The sequence below is a fragment of the Rattus rattus genome, chromosome 1 (assembly GCF_011064425.1).
Source record: "Rattus rattus isolate New Zealand chromosome 1, Rrattus_CSIRO_v1, whole genome shotgun sequence".
NCBI classification, from domain to species: Eukaryota; Metazoa; Chordata; class Mammalia; order Rodentia; family Muridae; genus Rattus; species Rattus rattus.
This window is the reverse complement of record NC_046154.1, coordinates 32,082,612-32,103,314: the sequence shown is the minus strand read 5'-3', so window position 1 is coordinate 32,103,314 and position 20,703 is coordinate 32,082,612. Positions and strand designations below refer to the sequence as shown.

General features: G+C 41.2%; 1 protein-coding gene across 1 annotated transcript in view; it reads right to left on the bottom strand.

The window, feature by feature from the left end:
• Thrap3 (thyroid hormone receptor associated protein 3) overlaps positions 1-19,750 on the bottom strand; it is a 40,629-nt gene extending 20,879 nt beyond the window's left edge. The window contains 3 exon segments of the mRNA XM_032898051.1: positions 51-204; positions 10,463-10,548; positions 19,655-19,750. Coding sequence (XP_032753942.1) covers positions 51-187 — 137 coding nt within the window. The 5' untranslated portion in view covers positions 188-204; positions 10,463-10,548; positions 19,655-19,750.
• Positions 19,751-20,703: the final 953 nt, after the last annotated feature.

Below are 20,703 nucleotides of genomic sequence, written 5' to 3'. Positions count from 1 at the left end.
TCATTCAAAACCCAAATCAATACAAACACCATTTCAGCACACCCCCTTACCTCAGCCTGCGCTTCCTTGAACGAGAGACAGATCGGCTTCGGGACCGAGACTTTGAAAACGAACGAGACCGAGATCTGGATGCTGATCTTGACCGAGAAGAGCGAGACCCAGACTTGGATTTGTTTGTTTTTGACATCTTGGAAGAGTTTACACCTAATGTTAAGAGAATTCAGTCAAAAAAATTCACCAGTTCTGCAAATCTCAACTTCTCTAAGCATTTGGGGTCATAGGGGAAGACACACAACACAATTATTTAAAGCCAACTCCTAACAAGGAATTCATGGCTATGTTCATAATCCAAGGACCTGGGAGGAGAGGCAGGAAAGGATGGTTTATGTAGTTACAGGCCAATCAGAGCTCCATAGTGAGACTCCAACTCAAAACCCAAAACCTTTCATTGTGTAGATGTTGGGGGCTAGAGAGGTGCAAGGATGCTGGTTAAGAATACAGAGGACGGGGTTGGGGATTTAGCTCAGGGGTAGAGCACTTGGCTAGAACCACAAGGTCCTGGGTTCGGTCCCCAGCTCTGAAAAAAAAAAAAAAAAAAAGAATACAGAGGACCGGGGTTGGGGATTTAGCTCAGCGGTAGAGTGCTTGCCTAGCAAGCACAAGGCCCTGGGTTCGGTCCCCAGCTCCGAAAAAAAAAGAAAAGAAAAGAAAAGAAAAAAAAAAAAAAAAAAAAAAAAAGAATACAGAGGACCTTAGTTCAGTTCCTACCACATTGTGGCTCGGCTCACAGCCACATGAGAACCAATCTTTGTATAAATGATAGAGGATGTGAAATCCCCTAAATTACAGTAGACTGTTTTAAGTTGCTCGATGAAGATGCTGAGAATCTATCTCAGGTCCCCTACACAAACTAGTACAATTTCACTGACTGGGCCATTCTCTAGCCCTAGACTAGATTTCTAGCAATTGGAACTCCAGGCCTCACACTTTCATGACAAATACTTTATTGATTCAGCCATCTTCCCAACCTTACTGATTTCCTAGTATCCATATTCTTTCTGTCTGTCTCTGTCTCTCAGTTCTCCAAGACAGAATTTGTACAGCCTTGGCTGCCCTAAACTTGGCTCTGTAGACCAAAGTGACTTCAAACTCTGCCTCCCCAGAGTTGGAATTAAAGGTATGTACCAGCTAGTCGCCATATTCTTCAGAAGAGTCACACTCAAGGCCAAGTATAGTAGTATATACATAATTTAATCATCACACTCAGGAAGCAGTCAGATCTCTGTGAATTTGAGGCCAGCCTGTTCTACATACAAACTCTAGATCAGCTATGGCTACAAAATAAGACCCTATGTCCCCCCAGGCTACAAAAAAAGACACGGTGTCAAAAAAAAATAAATAAATAAAATCAAAAGATAACTTGCATATCACATCTGGCTTTTATGTGGATTCTGGGGAGCCAATCTTAGGTTGATAGGCCTGCACAGCAAATACTTTCCACAATCAGCATCCTCCTGGCCTCCAATATGTTTATGATTTATTGAATGTGTTGGAGTGTGTTTTGCATACATGCCTGTATGTGCACAAGGTGCATTCCTGGGTATCAAGTGCCTTTGAAACTCATGATCTGGAGTTATAGATGGTTGTGTGCGACCATGTGGCTTCAGGAAACCAACCTGGTGGCGTATGCTTGTCATCCCAACACTGAGAAGATGGGTAAGAGGTTCAGAAATCATGTAAAGGTCACAAAATCCTGCCTGCACCAGGGCAAGCCTATAAAACAGAAACCCTAACTCAAAAAAAAAAAAAAAAAAAGGAGGAACAGAATGGAAATAAAAAAGGGAAAGAACCCACCAGTCAAAGAGCTATTTTTTGTTATTTGCCTATTTTTGTTATTTGCCTCAGGGTAGCTGAGTAGGAAAGCAGAGCTCAGGTGAAATTTTAAACATGTTTACTATTTTCTTTGTCTCTCCTGAGACTGTACTCTTACTCTCCAGAGTAAAAGGAAGAGGGGAAAAGGGGAAACAAGAGCAGGAACAGCTGCGGCACCTCTAGGGAACACTTCAAAGAAACACACCTACTCGAGTCAAGTTACAGACCTTTCTGACACTTCTGCAATTAAGTGGATGCTATTTTGTACTCTAAATCATATAAAAATGTTCAATTCTAGGAATTTACAATTTATAATATTCACATGTGCATTAAAGAATTTCCTCAAGGCATCATCCTGGCAATTTTACTGCTGCACTTTTTAAAAATCTACATATATTATAAAAACAAAATCACAAGCTGGGCGTTGGTGGCGCGTGACTTCAGTCCCAGTACTGGGGAAGCAGAAGCAGGTAGTCTCTGTATTCTGAGTGAAAAATGTGAGCTTAAGCCCAAGTACTAGTCAGCCACTAATAACTGATGTTACTCCAGCCTCTTGTTTAGCTACTGGGAAAACAAAAACAGACAAAAAAACCCCAAAAAACCCTCTTTCCTTCTTTTCTTCTCCCTAAAAAATATCAACACTCATTTGGTGATAGGTGAAACAATCTTTCTCACTGCTACAAAAGGGTAACTAAAGGTTGAAATCCCTAACTGGTACCAAGCAAGAATCTTGGCTCCCCAAATGAGAGCAATTTTCAGAAACAAATGTTCCACCAAGGGTTCCTGTAACCCTGGCTGTCCTGGAACTCATACTGTAGACCATGATGGCATAAAACTCACAGGTGTGCAGCACCAACCACTGACTGGCTTTTCCTGCCTTTTTAAAAATCTAGCCAATCTACCTAAAAATAAAGACACTAACCATCTAGGCCACTCATCTTCTGAATGCACTGAAATGCATGTGGGGCAATATACCTACAACAAGGGCAGGAGGCACCAAGCTCCTGGGAGAAGTGGTAAGTCATAGCTCTAAGATCCCACTGGTGAAGGACACCCTGCTGGCTTAGTTTCTAGTTCTTTCACATCTTAAACAACTTTTTCCACTGTTCACTTTTTAAAGGAAGGGACTATATCACTTCTCAGTAACTAAAAAGGTAGAAAAAAGTTCTTATGTATTTTCCATGGAGCATACAAGAAAGGCAGAGGAGAACTAATTATTTCAAGGCTGATTTTCTCATTAGAATCTAGGATTTGTATACCTTAATGAAAATATTAAACACCTTAACTGATGGTGAACCTTGTCAATTGGATGGATTTTAGAACTATCATGGAAACAACTCTCTGGGTATGTACGTCTAGGAGATTTTTCTAATTAGGCTAGCTGAGGTGGCAAGACCCATCCTAAATATGGTGGCACAATCCCACTGCCTTCAGTGAGAAAGAATAAAAAGATAAGCACAAGCACTCATTTCTCTGCTTCTGACCTACCTACTATGCGACAGACCCAGAGCATCCTGCTCCTGCTACCACATCTTCCCTGTTTAAGATGGTCTGTATCCCTGAGAACCATGAGCCAAAATAAACCCATCTGCTTCCTCCAGTTGGTATCCTTTGTTATTAACAGTTATTCAAAAGCTAAACTAAGAGCTGGAAATACATTGTTCAATGAGAAGAGTTCTTGTCTAGTATACTTAAGTCCAATGCCCAACATTACCAAACACAATAGTATCGCAAAGTATGGTATATTGTTAGAGGCCCAGCTTTATTATTCTCAACATTCCCAATACCAAGGCAAGAAGGCTGGGCAAGTTTGAGATCAGTCTGAATACAGAGATTATCTTAATCAAACAAACAAACAAACAAAAAAACAATAAAACAAGCCAGACGGTAGTGGCACATCTCTTTAGTCCTAGCACTTGGGAAGCAGAGGCAGGCAGATCCTGAGTTCAATGCCAACTGGTCTACATATCCAGTTCCAGACCAGCCAAGAATATAAATTTCCAAAACAAACCGACAAAACCTAAGTTACAGATTGGAGAGAGAGCCCAACCGTTGAGAGCATACTGCTCTTAGAGAGGACTTGGGTTCCAGCACCCACACTAGACATCTCAACTTTACAGTTCTGGGGGATACAATGCCTCTTCTCTCCAGGGACACCTGTACTCGGGCATACACACAGGCACATACAGTTTAAAATAAAATACATCTAAGCATTCTTCTCATCAATTTACCCAGACTCAATGAACACTGTCCTATGTATGCCTTATGTTTAAAATAAAACTGGCAAAGTTCTCTGCCCCACTGTCATTTAGGGCAGAAAACTGGTTTTGGCAATTATGACTTGTTTTGCCAAACAGTGGTAAAAACACCAGAGATCTTTTCCAAATTGCTTCATTTCTTTTGGAGTTTTGATTTGTTTTTTTTTGAGACAGGGTTTTTTCCTTGTAGCCCTAGCTGTCCTAGAACTCACTCTGTAGACCGCTTCTGCCTCTTTTTTGCTGTTAAAAGATAACACTAATTGGTTCATTGTGACACAGAATACTAATTGTGGGTCCACTTACTTTCCCAATTACCAACAAAGAAGTTCTTGGTTTCCAGCACCCCAGAATGTTATCTTTAGGGTATAATATTACTGAGGAGTACAGTAATATCTCTAAAAACAGAATTTTGGAGACAGATATATGCAAAAAAAAAATGTAAGACATAGGGACATGGGGCTGGGGATTTAGCTCAGCGGTAGAGCGCTTACCTAGGAAGCGCAAGGCCCTGGGTTGGTCCCAGCTCAAAAAAAAAGAACCAAAAAAAAAAAAAAAAAAAAAAAAAAAGACATAGGGACATGGGGGGGGAGGACGACGACAGGGCTGACCATCCAAAAAACAAGAAAAGAGCAAATAATTCACTTGCAGCTCTCAGAATGAACCAACAACTTGTCAATACCATGACTTTGAACTTCTGGCCTACAGAACTACCAGATACCAACAACATCTATTTAAACCATATTTTGTTACAGAAGCCATAACAAATTCAATAACTCTGTACTACCTATATAATTTTCTGGGATTTTTGTTTTTGTTCTTAAATGATTTATTCTTTTACTTTTTTCTTTTTTTCAGAGCTGGGAACCGAACCCAGGGCCTTGTGCTTGCTAGGCAAGTGCTCTATCACTGAGCTAAATCCCCAGCCCCTTCTTTTACTTTTTTATATGCATGCATGCCTGTATGAAGGCGTCAGATCCTCTGGAACTAGAATTACAAACAGTGTAAGCTCCCAGGTGGGTTGTTGAAATTGAACCCTGGTACTTTGGAAGAACAGCCATGGTCTTGACTAAACAGAAGCTTTGGCAAGAAAGGGAGGAGGTCAGGGGTTAAATCTTGCCTCTGTGAACTGATAGGTAGATCCTAATATCATCACTGTACAGGAAAATCAAGGTAATTAAAGTGTCTATAAAGCCAGTTGTGGTAGTATATACCTGTAAATTCTAATACTGGGAGGTGAAGGCAGGAAGATTTAGAGTTTAAAAGTCAGGGTATGAGACCTTGTCTCAAAAAAAAGAAAAGAAAGGAAAAAATAGAAACAAAAACTGTAGCTGGTCTTTGCTACTTTGTGGGCTGTCCTTTTTCCCACCCTGTATCCTCTAGGTTTCACCTCCTATCACCAGATAGGAAAGAAAGGATCTGAGAGAGATCCTTGAATCTAATCTTTCTTATTTTGTTTCTTCTTTGAATACAACTAACCACAACCTACCACTACCACCACCACAAACCACCCACCTGCGTTTATATACCCTCTGAAAAGTCCCCAGAATTCCAAATGTCACACAATCCCAGAAACTATATCTACAGTTGGCTTAAAACCATGCCTCTGCTAGAGCACAAGGGAGATCATAGTTAGATCATAGTCAGCTGCTGCAAAGCAGTCCCATAGCCCCCCACACCTGGGATTAAAACAAAAATACATTCTTAAAATGCTTCTATGTTTTTTAAGGAAACCAAAATTGTCACTATACAAAAACAAAGTAACAGGAGCTGGAGCACTGCTTAGTCGATAAAGCATTTGTCTTTCAAGCATGAGGACCTAACTTTTAGCCCCAGAAACCCAAGTTTAAAAACAAAGAAACTGAGAATGACTGTTTCTTGCTCCATCCAAAAGAAATAGCAAATAACATATAAGTTAGGTCAATTTAAATAATAAAATAATATCTGCATAATACAATTTTAAGGTTGGTTTTTTTTAGTGTATTTGTTTTGCTTTTGTATATATTTATGCTTGGGGCCCTTGGATGCCAGAAGGCATAAGATTCCCTAAAACTGGCATAATACTTTGTTATGAGTTGCTTTGTGGGTATTGGGAACTGGACCAGATCTTATTACCCAAGAGCAGTAAGTTTTGTTTTTTTTTAATTTTTCTGTATGTGTGGGTATTTTGCCTATATATATGCCTGTGTATGCATACCTACTGTCTGTGGAGGCCAAGGCCAGAAGAGGGCATTGAGTTCCCTGGAACTAAAGTTACAGATGGCAGTGAACCACCAAGTAGGTGCTAGGGATCAAACCCAGATTACTGCAAGGGCAACAGAAGCTCCAAACCACAGTCATCTCTGCAGTCCCAGAACAGTAACTTCTAAACTGAGGAACCATCGCTCTAGTTCCTGGCACCCAGTACATCTTAAACTAGGTTTTGTTCTAGGGTGGTTAGAGGGCATATTTAGAAACTTCCTTGAGGGGTTGGGGATTTAGCTCAGGTAGAGCGCCTGCCTAGCAAGCGCAAGGCCCTGGGTTCGGTCCCCAGCTCCGGGGGAAAAAAAAAAAAAAAAAACTTCCTTGAATTTCAGAGATTTTATTTATTTTTATTGTGATTTACTTAAGTAATAAGTGATCAGATATCTTCTTATACAAAGTAAACTGCTGTGTTCTTTATTGGCTAAACTGGCTAGTATTAAACAGAAGAAATATACTAAAAGAAAAGACCCGTATTACTAAGACAGATCAAAAATATTGATGGCAGCAGTGGCCCACACTGTGAATCCCAGCACTTGGGAAACAGATAGATCTCTGAATTCAAGGTTATCCTGGTCTACAAAGAAACCTCCAGGACAGCAAGGGCTATAAAGGGAAACCATCTCAAAAAGCCACCCAAAAAAGAAAGAAAGAAAGAAAGAAAGAAAGAGAGGAAGGAAGGAAGGAAGAAAGAAAGAAAGAAAGAAAGAAAGAAGAGGTCTGATGTGGATGGGCAGAAATCAACAGCAAGCTAAGGGGTCATTCATTTAAAACTTTCCTTACAATAATATCCCCAGTGTAAGCAGCTTGTGTATCTTCTCTAGATCTTCTCTAGAGAATTTACTCAATATAAAGGGTCTACTATGATATGATCATCTATGCAATTAATTTTTCATCAGTAGGGAAAGAGAATGAACTACAGAGGTGGTAGTTTAGACAATCTTTGACTCGCCCCAGAGGCTCCTCTCTATGTCCCTCAGCGAGAGTGATGGCAATTTCAGTATGCATTTTAAATGAGTATGCATTACCATGGGAATATTTACTCACTCAAAAAAACTTAGCTTTTCTGACTTAACTAATGGCCTATGGTGTCCTTCCAATTTTCATTATTAAACTAACTTGGCAGCCAATTGTTATATTAGCCATTTAAAAAAACTTCACCGTGTATGTATACACATGCACCTATTGCACGGTTGCCTACAGAGGCCAGAGCAAGGTATCTCAGATCCCCTACAAGTGGAATTACAAGTACTTATGATTTGTTCAATATGGGTGTTGGGAACCAAATCTGGTTTGGTGCAAGTGCTCTTAACCACTGAGCCATTTCTCCAGCTTTTCTTAAATAAAACTACTAGGTTCAGGCGCAGTGGGGCAAACCCAGAAATCCAGCTATTGGGGAGGCTGAAGTGAAATATTCCAAAGGCCAGTTAGGTCATGGTCTCTACAGTATATAATCATGCCCCTGAACACTGATATACATAGCCATTCATTTCTGTGGATTTTTATACAAAGCCTATTCACAACTGTATTAGGAGTGATAATATGGCAACTTGAATGAGAATGAGCACCATAGGCACAACTTTGAACATTTGGTGTCCCGAGCTGGTTAAACTATTTGGGAAAGATCAGGAATGTATGGTCTTGTTGAAGGAAGTGTGTCCATTGGAGTGGAGTTTAAGGTTTTAAAAGCCTGAGTCATACCCAGTGTTTGTGTGTCTCTGCTTATTGCTTGTGGATCTGGATATCAGCTCTCAGCTCCTATTCCAGTGCCATGCCTGATAGCTTGCTTGCCTGATAGCTTGCTTGCTTGCTTGCTACAATGTTCCCCACCATGATAGTCATGGAATATACTCTAATCCTTTGGAACCTGTGAACCCCAAATTAAACTCTTTCAAGTTGCATTTGAAAATTTTATATTTTTCCCTCCAGACAGGGTTTTTCTGTGTAGCGCTGGCTGTGGCAGTCCTGGAACTCTGTAGACCTGTTGGCCCTGAACTCAGAGATCTTGCTGCTTCTGCCTCCCATGTGCTGAGATTAAAGGTGTGCCCAGCAGCTTCACATTTTATACATTTATGTTTTGTTTTTAGGGTTTTCAGGGTACTGGGATTAGAGGCATGCACCATCATACCTGACTACACTTTTTTAAACATCAAGTCCTCTTCCTACAAGTTTATCACGGAGATTTAGAACAAGAAAAACACGTAAGAAAAACAAAACAAAAAAAAAGAAAAACACGTAAGTATATTTATTTTTATTTTGGTTCTCTGACACGGGGTCTACTCTATCTAGCTGAAGCTAGCCTTGAAGACCTTGATCCTGCCTACTCCCACCTCCCAAATGCTTAGATTAGCAGGCATGTATGATAATATCTGGTATGAATGTATTTTGTAACACTAATTTATCATATGTTTGTAACATCTCAACCATACTATTGTCTGGTCCAGTTATATTTTGTCCTTATCCAATCTCTGTACCTCTGTACTCGTCACCAATCCCTTCCTTCCCAAGCAGGTCTTGTTTTTGTTGTAACACAGAGGGGGGAAGGATTTGTACATGCTATATACACGCTCTAACACTAAGATATAGGCTTGATTCCAGCAGTTTGAATTTGTTTTTTTGTTTGTTTGTTTTGTTTTGTTTTGTTTTTCGGAGCTGGGGACCAAACCCAGGGCCTTGCGCTCGCTAGGCAAGCGCTCTACCGCTGAGCTAAATCCCCAACCCCGCAGTTTGAATTTGTAAAAGTATTTTTATTACTTTGTGGGATTTTTTTTTTTTGGTCTGCATGTATGTATATGCACCACATGCATCTCAAATTGGAGTCACCATATGGATACTGGAAACCAAACTCTGGTAAGTGCTCTTCACCACTGAGCCATCTCCCCAACCCCAGAGCAATAGTATAATCTCTTGGAGTTGTACTTGCTACCCAACTTTCTTGTGCTTTCTCTGTTCAAGAAACTAACACAGAAAGGTGCTCTTAAATCAAAACAAACAAAAAAAGAGAAAAAAACAAACAAAAATACCCAGAATAACCACGGACTGGCAAGACATGGCTATAAAATTCCATACTCAAAACAGATTAAAACAAGAAGATAGGAGAGTTCAAGTCCAGCTTGGACTACAAAAGATCCATCTCAAAGAAATCAGGAGGGAAAACAAAAACAAATCTGTGCTTATAGATTTAGTTTCATAGTTCTAGTTGACAAAACAAAGTTTTCCTTTCTGCATTTTTTTGGAGGATGGGGGAGTATACATAGTCTGTAACCCAAACTGACCCCAGAATCTAATCATTCTGTCTCAGCTTTCTGAGTACTAGATTTACAGGATCATATAAGCCATGTCCTGACTTTGATTTTTCTTTTTCTTATTTTGGTAGGAAGAGATTGGGTCTCCAACTCAAGCTATCCTAAAACTCACTATGTAACTCTTACTTTCATTTCCCAAGAACTCAGATTATCATTATAAACCTAACCCAAGACTTCTTAAATTACAGGGCTGGGCATGGTGGTTTATGCCTTTAATTCCAGCACCCAGGAAGCAAAGACAGACGATATCTCTCTGAGTTTGAGGAGAGACTGGTCTACAAAGAAGTTCTAAACAAACCAGGGCTACATAGTTTAACACTGTCTCAAAACAAACAACTATAGAACCCAGGGGCTAGAGAGATGAGTCAGCTCCCAGCACCAGTATTAAGCTGAGCATCCCAACAACACCTGGAATACCAGTGTGAGGAGGTGACAAAAGAACCTTTGAGGCCTAGTGAAACAACAAGAGCTCCAGGTTCAGAGACTCTGCTTCACAGGAATAGACCCGAGTAAAAAAGAGACACACCCAATGCCTTCTCCTGGCCTCTGCATGAACACAGGCATGTGCAGACACATGTGTACACACACATACACATTACAACATAGAATTGAGATTTAGAAATCTTATGGATTTAGAATGCTACTGGATAAAAATTCAATATAACAGGTGGGTGGAGGTAGGGGTGTGTTTTGAGACAGGGACTCACTATAAAGCCCTGGCTGGACTGGAACATAAATGTTCCTTAAAATGAGTGTGCTTATTAAGATTCTTTTACCACAAGCATTTACCTTAGAATTAATGATTCAACTTCAACTGTCTCCAAAAAACACCAGCAGCACTACTGGCTTCTCCAATTTACAGTCAGGGTATAACTCTGCAATGACAAGAAATGATAAAATGTCTACTACACCTTGAATCTATTATTGCTTAAAACCCACAGCTGGAGAGATGATTCATTTATTAAGAGTGCTTGCTGTAGTCAGTCGTGGTTAACATATGTCTTTACTCCTAGTACCTGGGAGGAGAAGACAAATAGAGCTCCAAATTTAAGGTTAGCCCGGTCTATACAGTGAGTACCAGGACAGTCAAAGCAATAAATTGAAACTGTATTAAAACAAAACAAAAAGACAAACAAACAAACAAACACCAAAAAACAACCTATCCCAACTGTTTGCTATTCAATCGTGGGAACCTGAGTTTGAATCACCAGCATGCAAATAAGAGCTGGGTGTGTGAATGTGTGCACCAGCATGCATGCATGTGGATTTCCCCAGCGTTAAAAGACTATCTAAAAAAAAAAAAAAAAAAAGGAGAAGGATGAGGAGAAAGAAGTATTACAGCACTAATAGAGGGATATCTATCTGCTGGTAATGCTAACTCTGAGCTGATGTTAAAATGGAATTCTATTCTTAAACTGGGAGGGGTGGTACCTGCCTAGAATCAACATTTATGAGGCTAAGATAAGAAAACCGTCAATTTAGAGTGAGCAAAATTCTGTCTCAAAAAAACTGGGGAGAGGAGTATACCTTCACAAGATGTAAGGGCACTGGATGTCAAGACTGGCCTGAACTCCCAAGATCCACAAAAGACTCCTGAAAGTTGTTTTCTGACCTCAACAATCTCTAGTCCCCCTTTCATAGATACAAGCACATGTAATAAAAATTTTCTGTTTCAATAAAGTGAGGGGGACTAGAGAGATGGCAGTTAGATCTCTGTGAGTTCCAGGACAACTATGGCTATACAAAGTACCTTGTTGCAGAAAAAAATAAACAAAAAGGTGGGGAGAAAGATGACTGAGAATCCAGTTTAGTAGCCAAGGACATAAGCAGCAGCATATTCAATCCCCAACAGTTTAAGCCAGGTAGATATGCTTACATGCATGCCGATAAATCCATCACTATGGAAACAGAGACAGCAGAGATCAGAAGTTCAAGGTCTGGGCTGGTGAGATGGCTCAGAAGTTAAGAGCACTTGCTGCTCTTCCTGAAAACCCAAATTTGGTCCCCAGTTATGACCCACACACACTATGTAGTCTGAAACAAGAAAAGTGGTTCAAGATCATCTGCAGCTACCTAGTTTGAGCTAACCTGGACTATAACACTATCAAAACAAAACAACAACGAAAACTAAAGAAACAAAGATTGAGAAAGCTGTCTAGAAAAATCAGACAACAAAATTAAAAGTGTATTTGCCTATTGTGCAGGATGCAAGTGTACGTCAATCTCTATTAACATACATACGCAATTCTTACCCAGAAAAATCAAAAGCCCATGTGTGATGGCTGTTCCTGGCTATCAACTTGACTACATATATAATTAACTAAAACACAACAGCTGAGCACTCATGTGAGGGACTTTTATCTTTTTTAAAATTATATATTTTGTATTTAGAGTTATGTTGTGTCTCCAGTCAAAGACAGCAGCAAGCCACCAACTATGTATGTAGGTATTAGGAACTGAACCTGGGTTCCCTGGAAGAGCAGACAGTGTTCTTAACTAACGAGCCAGCCATCTCTCTAGACCAGAAGAATTTTTTAAAACAATTAAGTCATTTAAGTGGGAAGATCCTCTTCTGATCTGATCTTTGAAATAGTTACACTTTTAATCCAGATCTTTTTTCTAATCTCCCTGCTGCACCCCCAAGACAGTCTCACTTTGTAGCTCTGGCTATTCTGGAACCTGATCTGTAGACCAGACTGGCCTTGAACTCAGAGATTCACCTGTCTCTGCCTCCTTAGTGTTGGGGATAAGGGCCTGTACCTCCACTGCTCAGCCCTGGTTGGAAAATTATTCACTGTAATAACTAAATCTAAATGCAGCACAGGACAAATGCATTTGAGAAGTTTTAGTGTGGTCCACTAGCACTACTTTGTTCTCTATCAAACAAAGTAGTAGGAGTTGGGGATTTAGCTCAGTGGTAGAGCACTTGCCTAGCAAGTGCAAGGCCCTGGCTTCGGTCCCCAGCTCCGGAAAAGAAAAAAAAAACAAAACAAAAAAACAAAACAAAAAAAACAAAAAAACCCCAACAAAGTAGTAAAAGTCCTTACTGCCATTTACTATTAAAGAGACAGAATGACTAGTAAGTGAAATGAGTAAAGTGTGTGGCTGTTTCATTTTAAGCTATAGTAAAGTTTCAATGAAATATTGATATTTTTTCTACAATATACATGCATTATTTCTATTACTGTCAAATGTATACATATTATTTTCAAAACAGAAAAGAAATGAAAAATATTTCTTCCAGAAGTTCCAAGTAATTTGTATTCAAAGGTCTACTGAAGCTAATAAAGTTCGGTCAGTTTAATCCTAGCACAGAAGGCAGAGGCCTTCTTCTCTGAGTTCCAGAACGGTCAGGGCTACACAAAGAAACCCTGTCTCTAAAACAAAAAAGCTGGAAAGATGGTAAAGTGCTTGCCCTGTAAGAAGATGCCCAAACCCTTAGAGGCAGTTATGTGCAGTTGTGAACCACCAAACATGGGTGCTGAGAATGTAACCTGAGTTCTCTTAACCTGAGTCATCGCACTGGTCCCTTCTTTTAGATACAGACTTTCACTGTGTAGCCTTGACTAGCCTAGAACTCACCCTATAGCCTAAGATGGCATTAAACTCTAAAAATCCACTTACTTCTCTACCTGTGGAGTGATGGGACCAAAGGCATGGACCACTCTGATCAGCAGAATCTCATCATTCTCAAAGTTTTGTTTTTCAAACACACACACACACACACACACCAACTTGCAGAAGTCAGTTCTCTCCTTTCACCATCTGGGATTTGGGGATCAGACTCTGATCATCAGATTCACTGGTAAGCACATTTCTTTCTTTGCTAATATTGGTTAAGGCTCCAAGATACTAGTTTTACTATCTTTGGTGCTAAGGATGAAAGCAAAAGTCTCCTGAGGTAATGCTGGCTTTCTCACAATGAAATTTCCCGAACAACTTTAGGAGCACCCTCATCTCAGTGAGCCACTCTATCAATTCTCCATAACTCAACTCTCTACTAAAATAGAGGGAAGTCAGTTATTAATCATTAACCTCAAAGAAAAAGAATTACTAAAAGCAAAGCAATAGCTTTCACAGATGTGTATTAATTTTAAAAATGAAAATTATCAAAAAACTCTCAGTGTCACTTAGAAGTTACCACCACTCCTGAATGTGTCCACTTTCTTTCATAGGAGCTTCCTGCCCCTTCTCCACGTAGTCACTCACAAATGATACTGTTTTTCCTTTCCTATCACCACCCCTTTCCTTTGGGCAGTTGCCAAGTCTTATGGCTTACCTGCCCAGTCATTTCTCTCATATTAATAAAGAGCAGTGTGAGCTGGGTAGCAGGGACTCACATCTTTAACCCCAGAGCCCAGAGGGGTGGCGGATTTCTGAATTTGAAGTCAGCCTGGTCTAGTCTACAGAGCCAGGACAGTGGGCTACAGAGAAACTCTTTCTCAAAACAAAACAAAATCTAATTCAAGGGTTTTTGTTTTGTTTTACGCAGTACTAGAAATTGAACCTAGAGCCTCTGAATGCTAAATAGGCTTTCTACATCCCAGAGCCCATTATGTTTTTTGTTTGTTTTGTGGGTTTTTTTTTTTGGGGGGGGGGTTGTCTTGCTATGCTTTGCTACCAGGACTTACTTCAGACTTGCTATGGAGGGAGGGCTACAAAAGGCCTTGAAAGAGATCATGACCCTCAGCTTCAGAAGCCATTAGAACTAAAGGCTATTCCCACACAAGGCAAGCTCTGGAGAATCTCAAGACAACCAGTCCAAACTCTTGGACGTGGCCTCTCCCTTTGTTTGGCCTTCTAAGACAGACCAAGCTTGCAGTTACATTTCAGATGCTACAAGCAAAGCAAAAACAAAAAACAGAGACTTTGAAAATAAGTCAGCTAGGGCAGATGACTATCATTTTAAAGGCACTGCCTTCTGGGGCTGGAGAGATGGCTCAGCGGTTAAGAGCACTGACTGCTCTTCCAGAGGTCCTGAGTTCAAATCTCAGCAACCACATGGTGGCTCACAACCATCTGTAATGGGATCTGATGCCCTCTTCTGGTGTCTGAAGAAATCGACAGTGTACTCACATACATAAAATAAATAAATCTTTAAAAAAAAAAAAAAAAGGCACTGCCTTCTAAAACTCCTTGTGCTTCAGTTCCAAAATAAAGTATTTCTGTGTTTTAGGGGACCCTCCCTTTAAAAAAAATCTTTCTAAAAAATGTTATCAGGCAAGATAGCACTTAGGAGGCAAGTGGATCTCTATGAGCAGGCCAGCCAGTTCTACAAAGTGAGCTCTGGGAGAGACAGGGCTTTGTAGAAACCCTGTCTCAAAGGGCTGTTATCAAGATACATTGTGAAAAAAATTTTTTTTTCAACAAAAGAAAAAATTTCAGAAAACAAAAGTTAAGGTAAATAAAGCCCAAATAAATAAAAGTCACCAAGGAAATAAGGCTGAACTCCTGATCCTGCTGGTACTTCTGCCAGGATCCAAAGCCAGCCCCACCATGCCCAGTCACAGAACATTCAGAGACCTGCATCACAAATGCAAAATGGGACAGCAAATTAAAATGCTTGTAATAAACAGACAAGTAGGACACTGCTCCAGTCAGGGATGCCCAACAGGCTGTGGTGAGAAGGTCTGTGGCAACCAGGAAAGACACGTCTCAATCACAAGAGAACTAATTTTTCAAGAGCTGCCCGAATCTATCTATCTATATATATATATCCCTTTCCAAATGCTAACAATTCAATTTTAACTCCATGTAAGCCAAACAAAACCAATCTAGAGACTGGATTTAGTCCAAGAGACTTAAATGTTCAACTACCACCATAAAAGGAAAACAGGTTCCACTGGCACCTAAGGCAGATGTCTATCCTATGCTTCCAATAAAGCACACTTTTTAATGCAAACCTCAAAACCACCTGTTCTCACACCAGACTTTCCACTTCTGCCACTAAAATAAGATCTATAAACAAAATCTAAAACGAGTAAAACGAGCCAGTTGAGCTATCCTCAGACAGTTGCCAAGTTTAAGGACAGCCTGAGCAACCAGTCAGTCTTTATAAAAATTTAAAAAAAAAAAAAAAAAAAAAAAAAAAAGACTACAGGTAGAGGTGGCACATGCCTTCAACACTCAGGAGGCAAAGGAAGGAGGAACTTTGAGTATGAGGCCAGCCAGGTCTACGCAGAAACTGTCTCAAAAAAAAAAAAAAAAAAAGAGAGAGGGAGAGAGAGAGGGAGAGAGAGAGAGAAAGGGGGAAAAAAACACAATGAAAACAAAACAGCAAATTAACTTATGTGAACTAACTTTTAGCTTCCTCACATCTTCAGGACAAAAGGAAACTAAGCATATCTAATTTCTGTGGCACATCATTTAATTATTTCTTCAAAAAAAGAAAAGTTTCTTTAAAGACTAATAAGACAAACTTTTAGGCCTTTATATTTTTATAGGTTATAATTCTACACTACAGGGTCTAAAGCAAGTGTTCTTTGGTGTTTAATTTACTAGGAGTTTCATCATAATTTTTGGGGGGTCAGGGGGTTCAAAACAGGGTCTCTGTATCGATGGCTGTCCTGGAACTCTATCTGAACCTCCTTAGCCTCTCACAAACCTAAACTTTTTTTTTTTCTTTTTTCTTTTTTCAGAGCTGAGGACTGAACCCAGAGCCTTGCGCTTGCTAGGCAAGCGCTCTACCACTGAGCTAAATCCCCAACCCCAAACCTAAACTTTTTGATATTCATAACTATAATGGAGACACTTCTAAAACTGCATAAAAATTATACAGAGATCTTTGCCTTCTTGAACTCTGAATCATACAGTAATAATATCTGGACTCTAGAGAACATAAAGCTAATCCTTAGTCTATGCTATAATTCTATCCTACACCTCTACCCATTATTCTACACCAGGCAAGTGCTGTCTCCAGCCTCTTCATTACCCTACAGTGCACTACACCGAGCCCTGCAATAATGATCTAACCCACAACCTAAGTCACAAATCTTTCCTCTTCATCTGTACCAGTGAGAAATCCCTTCACCAACCTCCGCATCTCTTAACTTACTTTAAAAGTCATGCCTGTCCTCCGTACTTGGCCTTCTTTAAAAAAAAGAAAGAGAGCAAGAAGGAAATCTATCCATTCCTGTGTGAGCACCTACTACTCCTTCCTCCTGAATACTCTCTGCAATACCCCACAAAGCTGGTTCCTCAATTGTCTCCCAAACAACTCAGGCCAGGCATGCGAACTCTAGTCCAAGCGCTCAGGAGAAGAGGCAGAGGCCAGCCTAGTGCACATCAGCTGCCAGGGAGGCAACTGGTGACCACACTGCCTTGGCTTCTTGCACGGTACTCACAAAGCCTAAACACATGCTGGGAAGATAGGCTGCCAGGCACTACTGAATCATTCACCCACTCAGAGTCAATTAGTTCACTGACCCTAGAGATTTATGAAGCAATCCACCAAAATCTAGTATTTGACCGAAAACATTAATTTACATTTCCTTCAATTTAGATCTCATAATTCTCTAAAGAGCCATGGTAGCATTCTAAAAATCTTTCCAATCTAAACTATATAAAAGCCAGGCATGGTGGCTGGTGTCCTTGAGACATCACCAGGACAGCCTAGACTCAGAGATCCTGTCTTGAGAAGGGGGCTCTAAAATAAACTTTAGTTTGAGCTCCTCAGACAGCCTAGTACCTCTTTTGTGCAAATCTTAGACACACTCCATGGGTTTCTTCCAAAAACTAACTAATACAAAGCAGATCACTTTTCATAATCTAGTTTTGGTTTTTGGAGAGAATATCTCTGCACAGGCCCAGCTGCCCTAGAATTAAGTAAACCAGGCTGACCTTGAACCTCTGTCTCTGCCTCTCAAGTCCTGGGATTAAAGATTCGTCCTACCTAGCCCAGCTCTTCGAAGTTTTCCTTTCTTCTGCTCGAAGGAAAACCAATATTTAAGAGTACTCAAAGAAAGCACTCAATCACGGAACTACACCCCAGGAATGTGATCCCTGATTCCACTAACTAATCCAAATTCCAAAATGCCCATACTTGATAGCAAAGAAATATACTGGAGCATTAACAATTACCAGCACCCCATTCAAACAGAACTGTACTTAGTCTGCAGACTAAAATACCAATCTTACTAAGTGCGATTATTCATCTCATCAGTCACCAACACTCAGGAGACAGAGAGGCCCTACCTAGAGACTACATCAGTCAATCTCTAAAACTAGAGATCCTACATGGGTACTAAAAGAATTGAAAAACAAAGAAATGATATTTTTAGTAAGTCTCTCCCAACCCCCAAGACAGATTCTCACTATGTAGTTCAGGCTGGCCTGGAACTCAGAAACCTGTCTACCCGTGCCTTGGTATGATTAAAGACAAGAACCACCACACCCAGCCATTCAGCCATATAGTAACCTTCAACCAGTTCTTTTTACAAAATTTAATCACACCGCAGAGTGGTGGGCTCACCTTTGGGAGGCAGGAGGCTGGGATCCTCTCCAGCCAGCCAGAGATAAACAGTAGGCCCCTGTCTTTAAAAAGACAAAACACACACAAAACAAAAGCAAACAAATAAAAAAACCAATAGGGGGCAAAAGCCCATAAAAAATCAGCACTGAGGTAGAGGCAGGAGGCTCAAGAGTTCAAGGCCAGGATCAGCTACATACAGAGTTTAGAGGCCAGCCTGGACCTTGTTTCAGGGGAAAAACAAAAAGAAAAAAATGCAATCATGCCGAAATACTCTACTTTTTAGCTCACTAAGTACTAACATTAATTCAGGATACATGTTTGCAAAGAAAGAACCAAAAAATACAAAGAACTGTTTTTTTTCACAAGTTTCAAAGTAACAGCTGTCTAACATTTATACAGAATAATATATATTTAAGCTATCTAAATAATAGGATTGACTACTGGACAGTATTTCCACAAACAAAACTAGGAAAAATCTGAAAAATGACAGTATAATACAAGCCTTTTGACTCAGGACCCACAATCAAAACTCCCATACACGCTAACAAGGGGCTAATCTTCAGTTAATTTCATTGAATATTTACAATAACCCACTAAAGGTAGCCAGAGCTGTGCACTGCCATTTTAAGGGGGACGTACGTGGAAGTAAAAACTGAAATTTAAAATCAAAAGCTGGTAAAGCCGACTTTATTAGCTCTGTCCTATTGCGTCCTTGCCATATCCAATTAGCAACCTCCCCGTTAACACAGTACTCTCACCGATGGCTTCCAACTTCTGGGCCACCAATGTTGCCGCCACGCTCCACCCGTTAAGATTCAGAAAAGCGAATAGAGAAAAGTTGTTTAAGTGTGGAACACAACTGTTTCTCATAAGCAGGGCACACGCCAATCACCAAAGGAATGCAAGTCAGCCTCACTTGCAACCAAAGAAAGAAACTGGGAACTATTTTTCCGATAGGAAATAAACTTGGACTATGTCTCTTTCGGCCACAAGGTAGGAGAAAAACAACAAAACAAAAAAAAAAAACCAAAAAAACAAAAAAGCAAACAAGAAAAAAAAAGAAACGGAAGGAAATATTAACATTTAGTGTGTTATCATCCACATGCGCTCTAAAAGACAGAACCAGGCCAATTGAGACTAGGTGGGGGAAGGGCGTTCAAGAGTTCCCGGAAAAAAAATTTTTCAAATAATGGGGTTCGCCCAGCCAGGGGAGGGAGGATGTAGAGTTGGTGGGAGCCGTCGGTTCCGCACAGTGCACAGAAGTGTGCAAGAGAGAAGGCGGCCGGAGCCTGGAGAACTAGGCCGGAGCGGAGGGAAGCGCTGAAGGGCGGGGAGGGGGAGGAGCCGATCGAGGAGGCCCGCTCAGAGCAGGCCCGGGCTGAGCGTGGGGGAGCCGCCGCACGCTAGGCCTTCCCCTCGCCGGGGAACAGCCGGCGCCGAGAAAAGAGAAAAACCCCAAAATACAGAGATTAGTTGAAGTGTCCTAACTCCCATCAGCTGCGTTCACTCACCTTGACCGGCCGAAGCGACTACAGCTGCAGTCTCGCAACGGCACAACCGGCCCGAACCTCGCCCCCGCCCGATAGCGCGCCCCGCGTCCCCGCTCTCCGACGACGCCTGCTACCGCCTCGGTCTGCTACCTCCTGGGAAATGTAGTCCTATGCTCCTCTCTCCTGGCTCACCGGACGTCCTCTCAAACTCTATTTCCCACAAAGCAAAGCGAGCGTTGGGCCCGCCGCTTTGCGTCACGCGCCCGAAGATCGGCGGTCACGTGGGCAGCTGCGTTGTGTCTCCATCCCCCTCCCCCCACTCCAGCTTGGGTGGCCTGAGGAAGAGGGAGGGAGGTGGACGGAAGGGGCCGGGGCATTGCTGACGCCACTGCCCCCACCATTTTGGAGAGGCCTCTCGCGGGGACTGAGGGAGGGCCTGAGCCCCACCCACTGGACTGCTTGCTTCCGTCCCCAGAAAGTCTCTGGTTTTGTGGCTACCAACCAGGCCTCTTGGCTTTCATTCTGTACCCTACCCTTTCCCCGCTTTCTTGACCTTGAGCAGATCATTTGTGTATAGAGTGAGGTTCATAATTTGTACCTCACAGAGTTGTTGAGAGGCCCGGATAAAGGAAGGCACGTAATGATCACCCGGAATCCAGAAAATGCAACGCAAAATGGAGAAGAGTTCTTGTTTTTATAGTGTGACCTCAGGGGACCCAGAAGCCTGGTGGATCTCGCTCTCTCCTACAGCCGCTTCCCATCCCATTTAATGACAATAAAAGCCCAAAGAAGTTTATAGTTTTGGTTTTTTGTGGGGCGTGGGGAACAGGGTTCTAACAGGGTTTCTCTCTGTATCCCTGATGGTCCTAAAACACTAGACCAGGCTGGCCTCAAACTTGGTCCAGAGAGGTTTTTTAAGAGCATGGGCCTAGGAAGTATGTCAGTACTCATTGAACCACAAATGTCCTGGAATTTGTGTCTTCTTCTTTTTTTTTTTCCCCGTAACTTTAATTTTTAGAATAGAATCTCCCTTTGAATGCCAAACTGTCCTGGAAATCACTAGGTAGCAC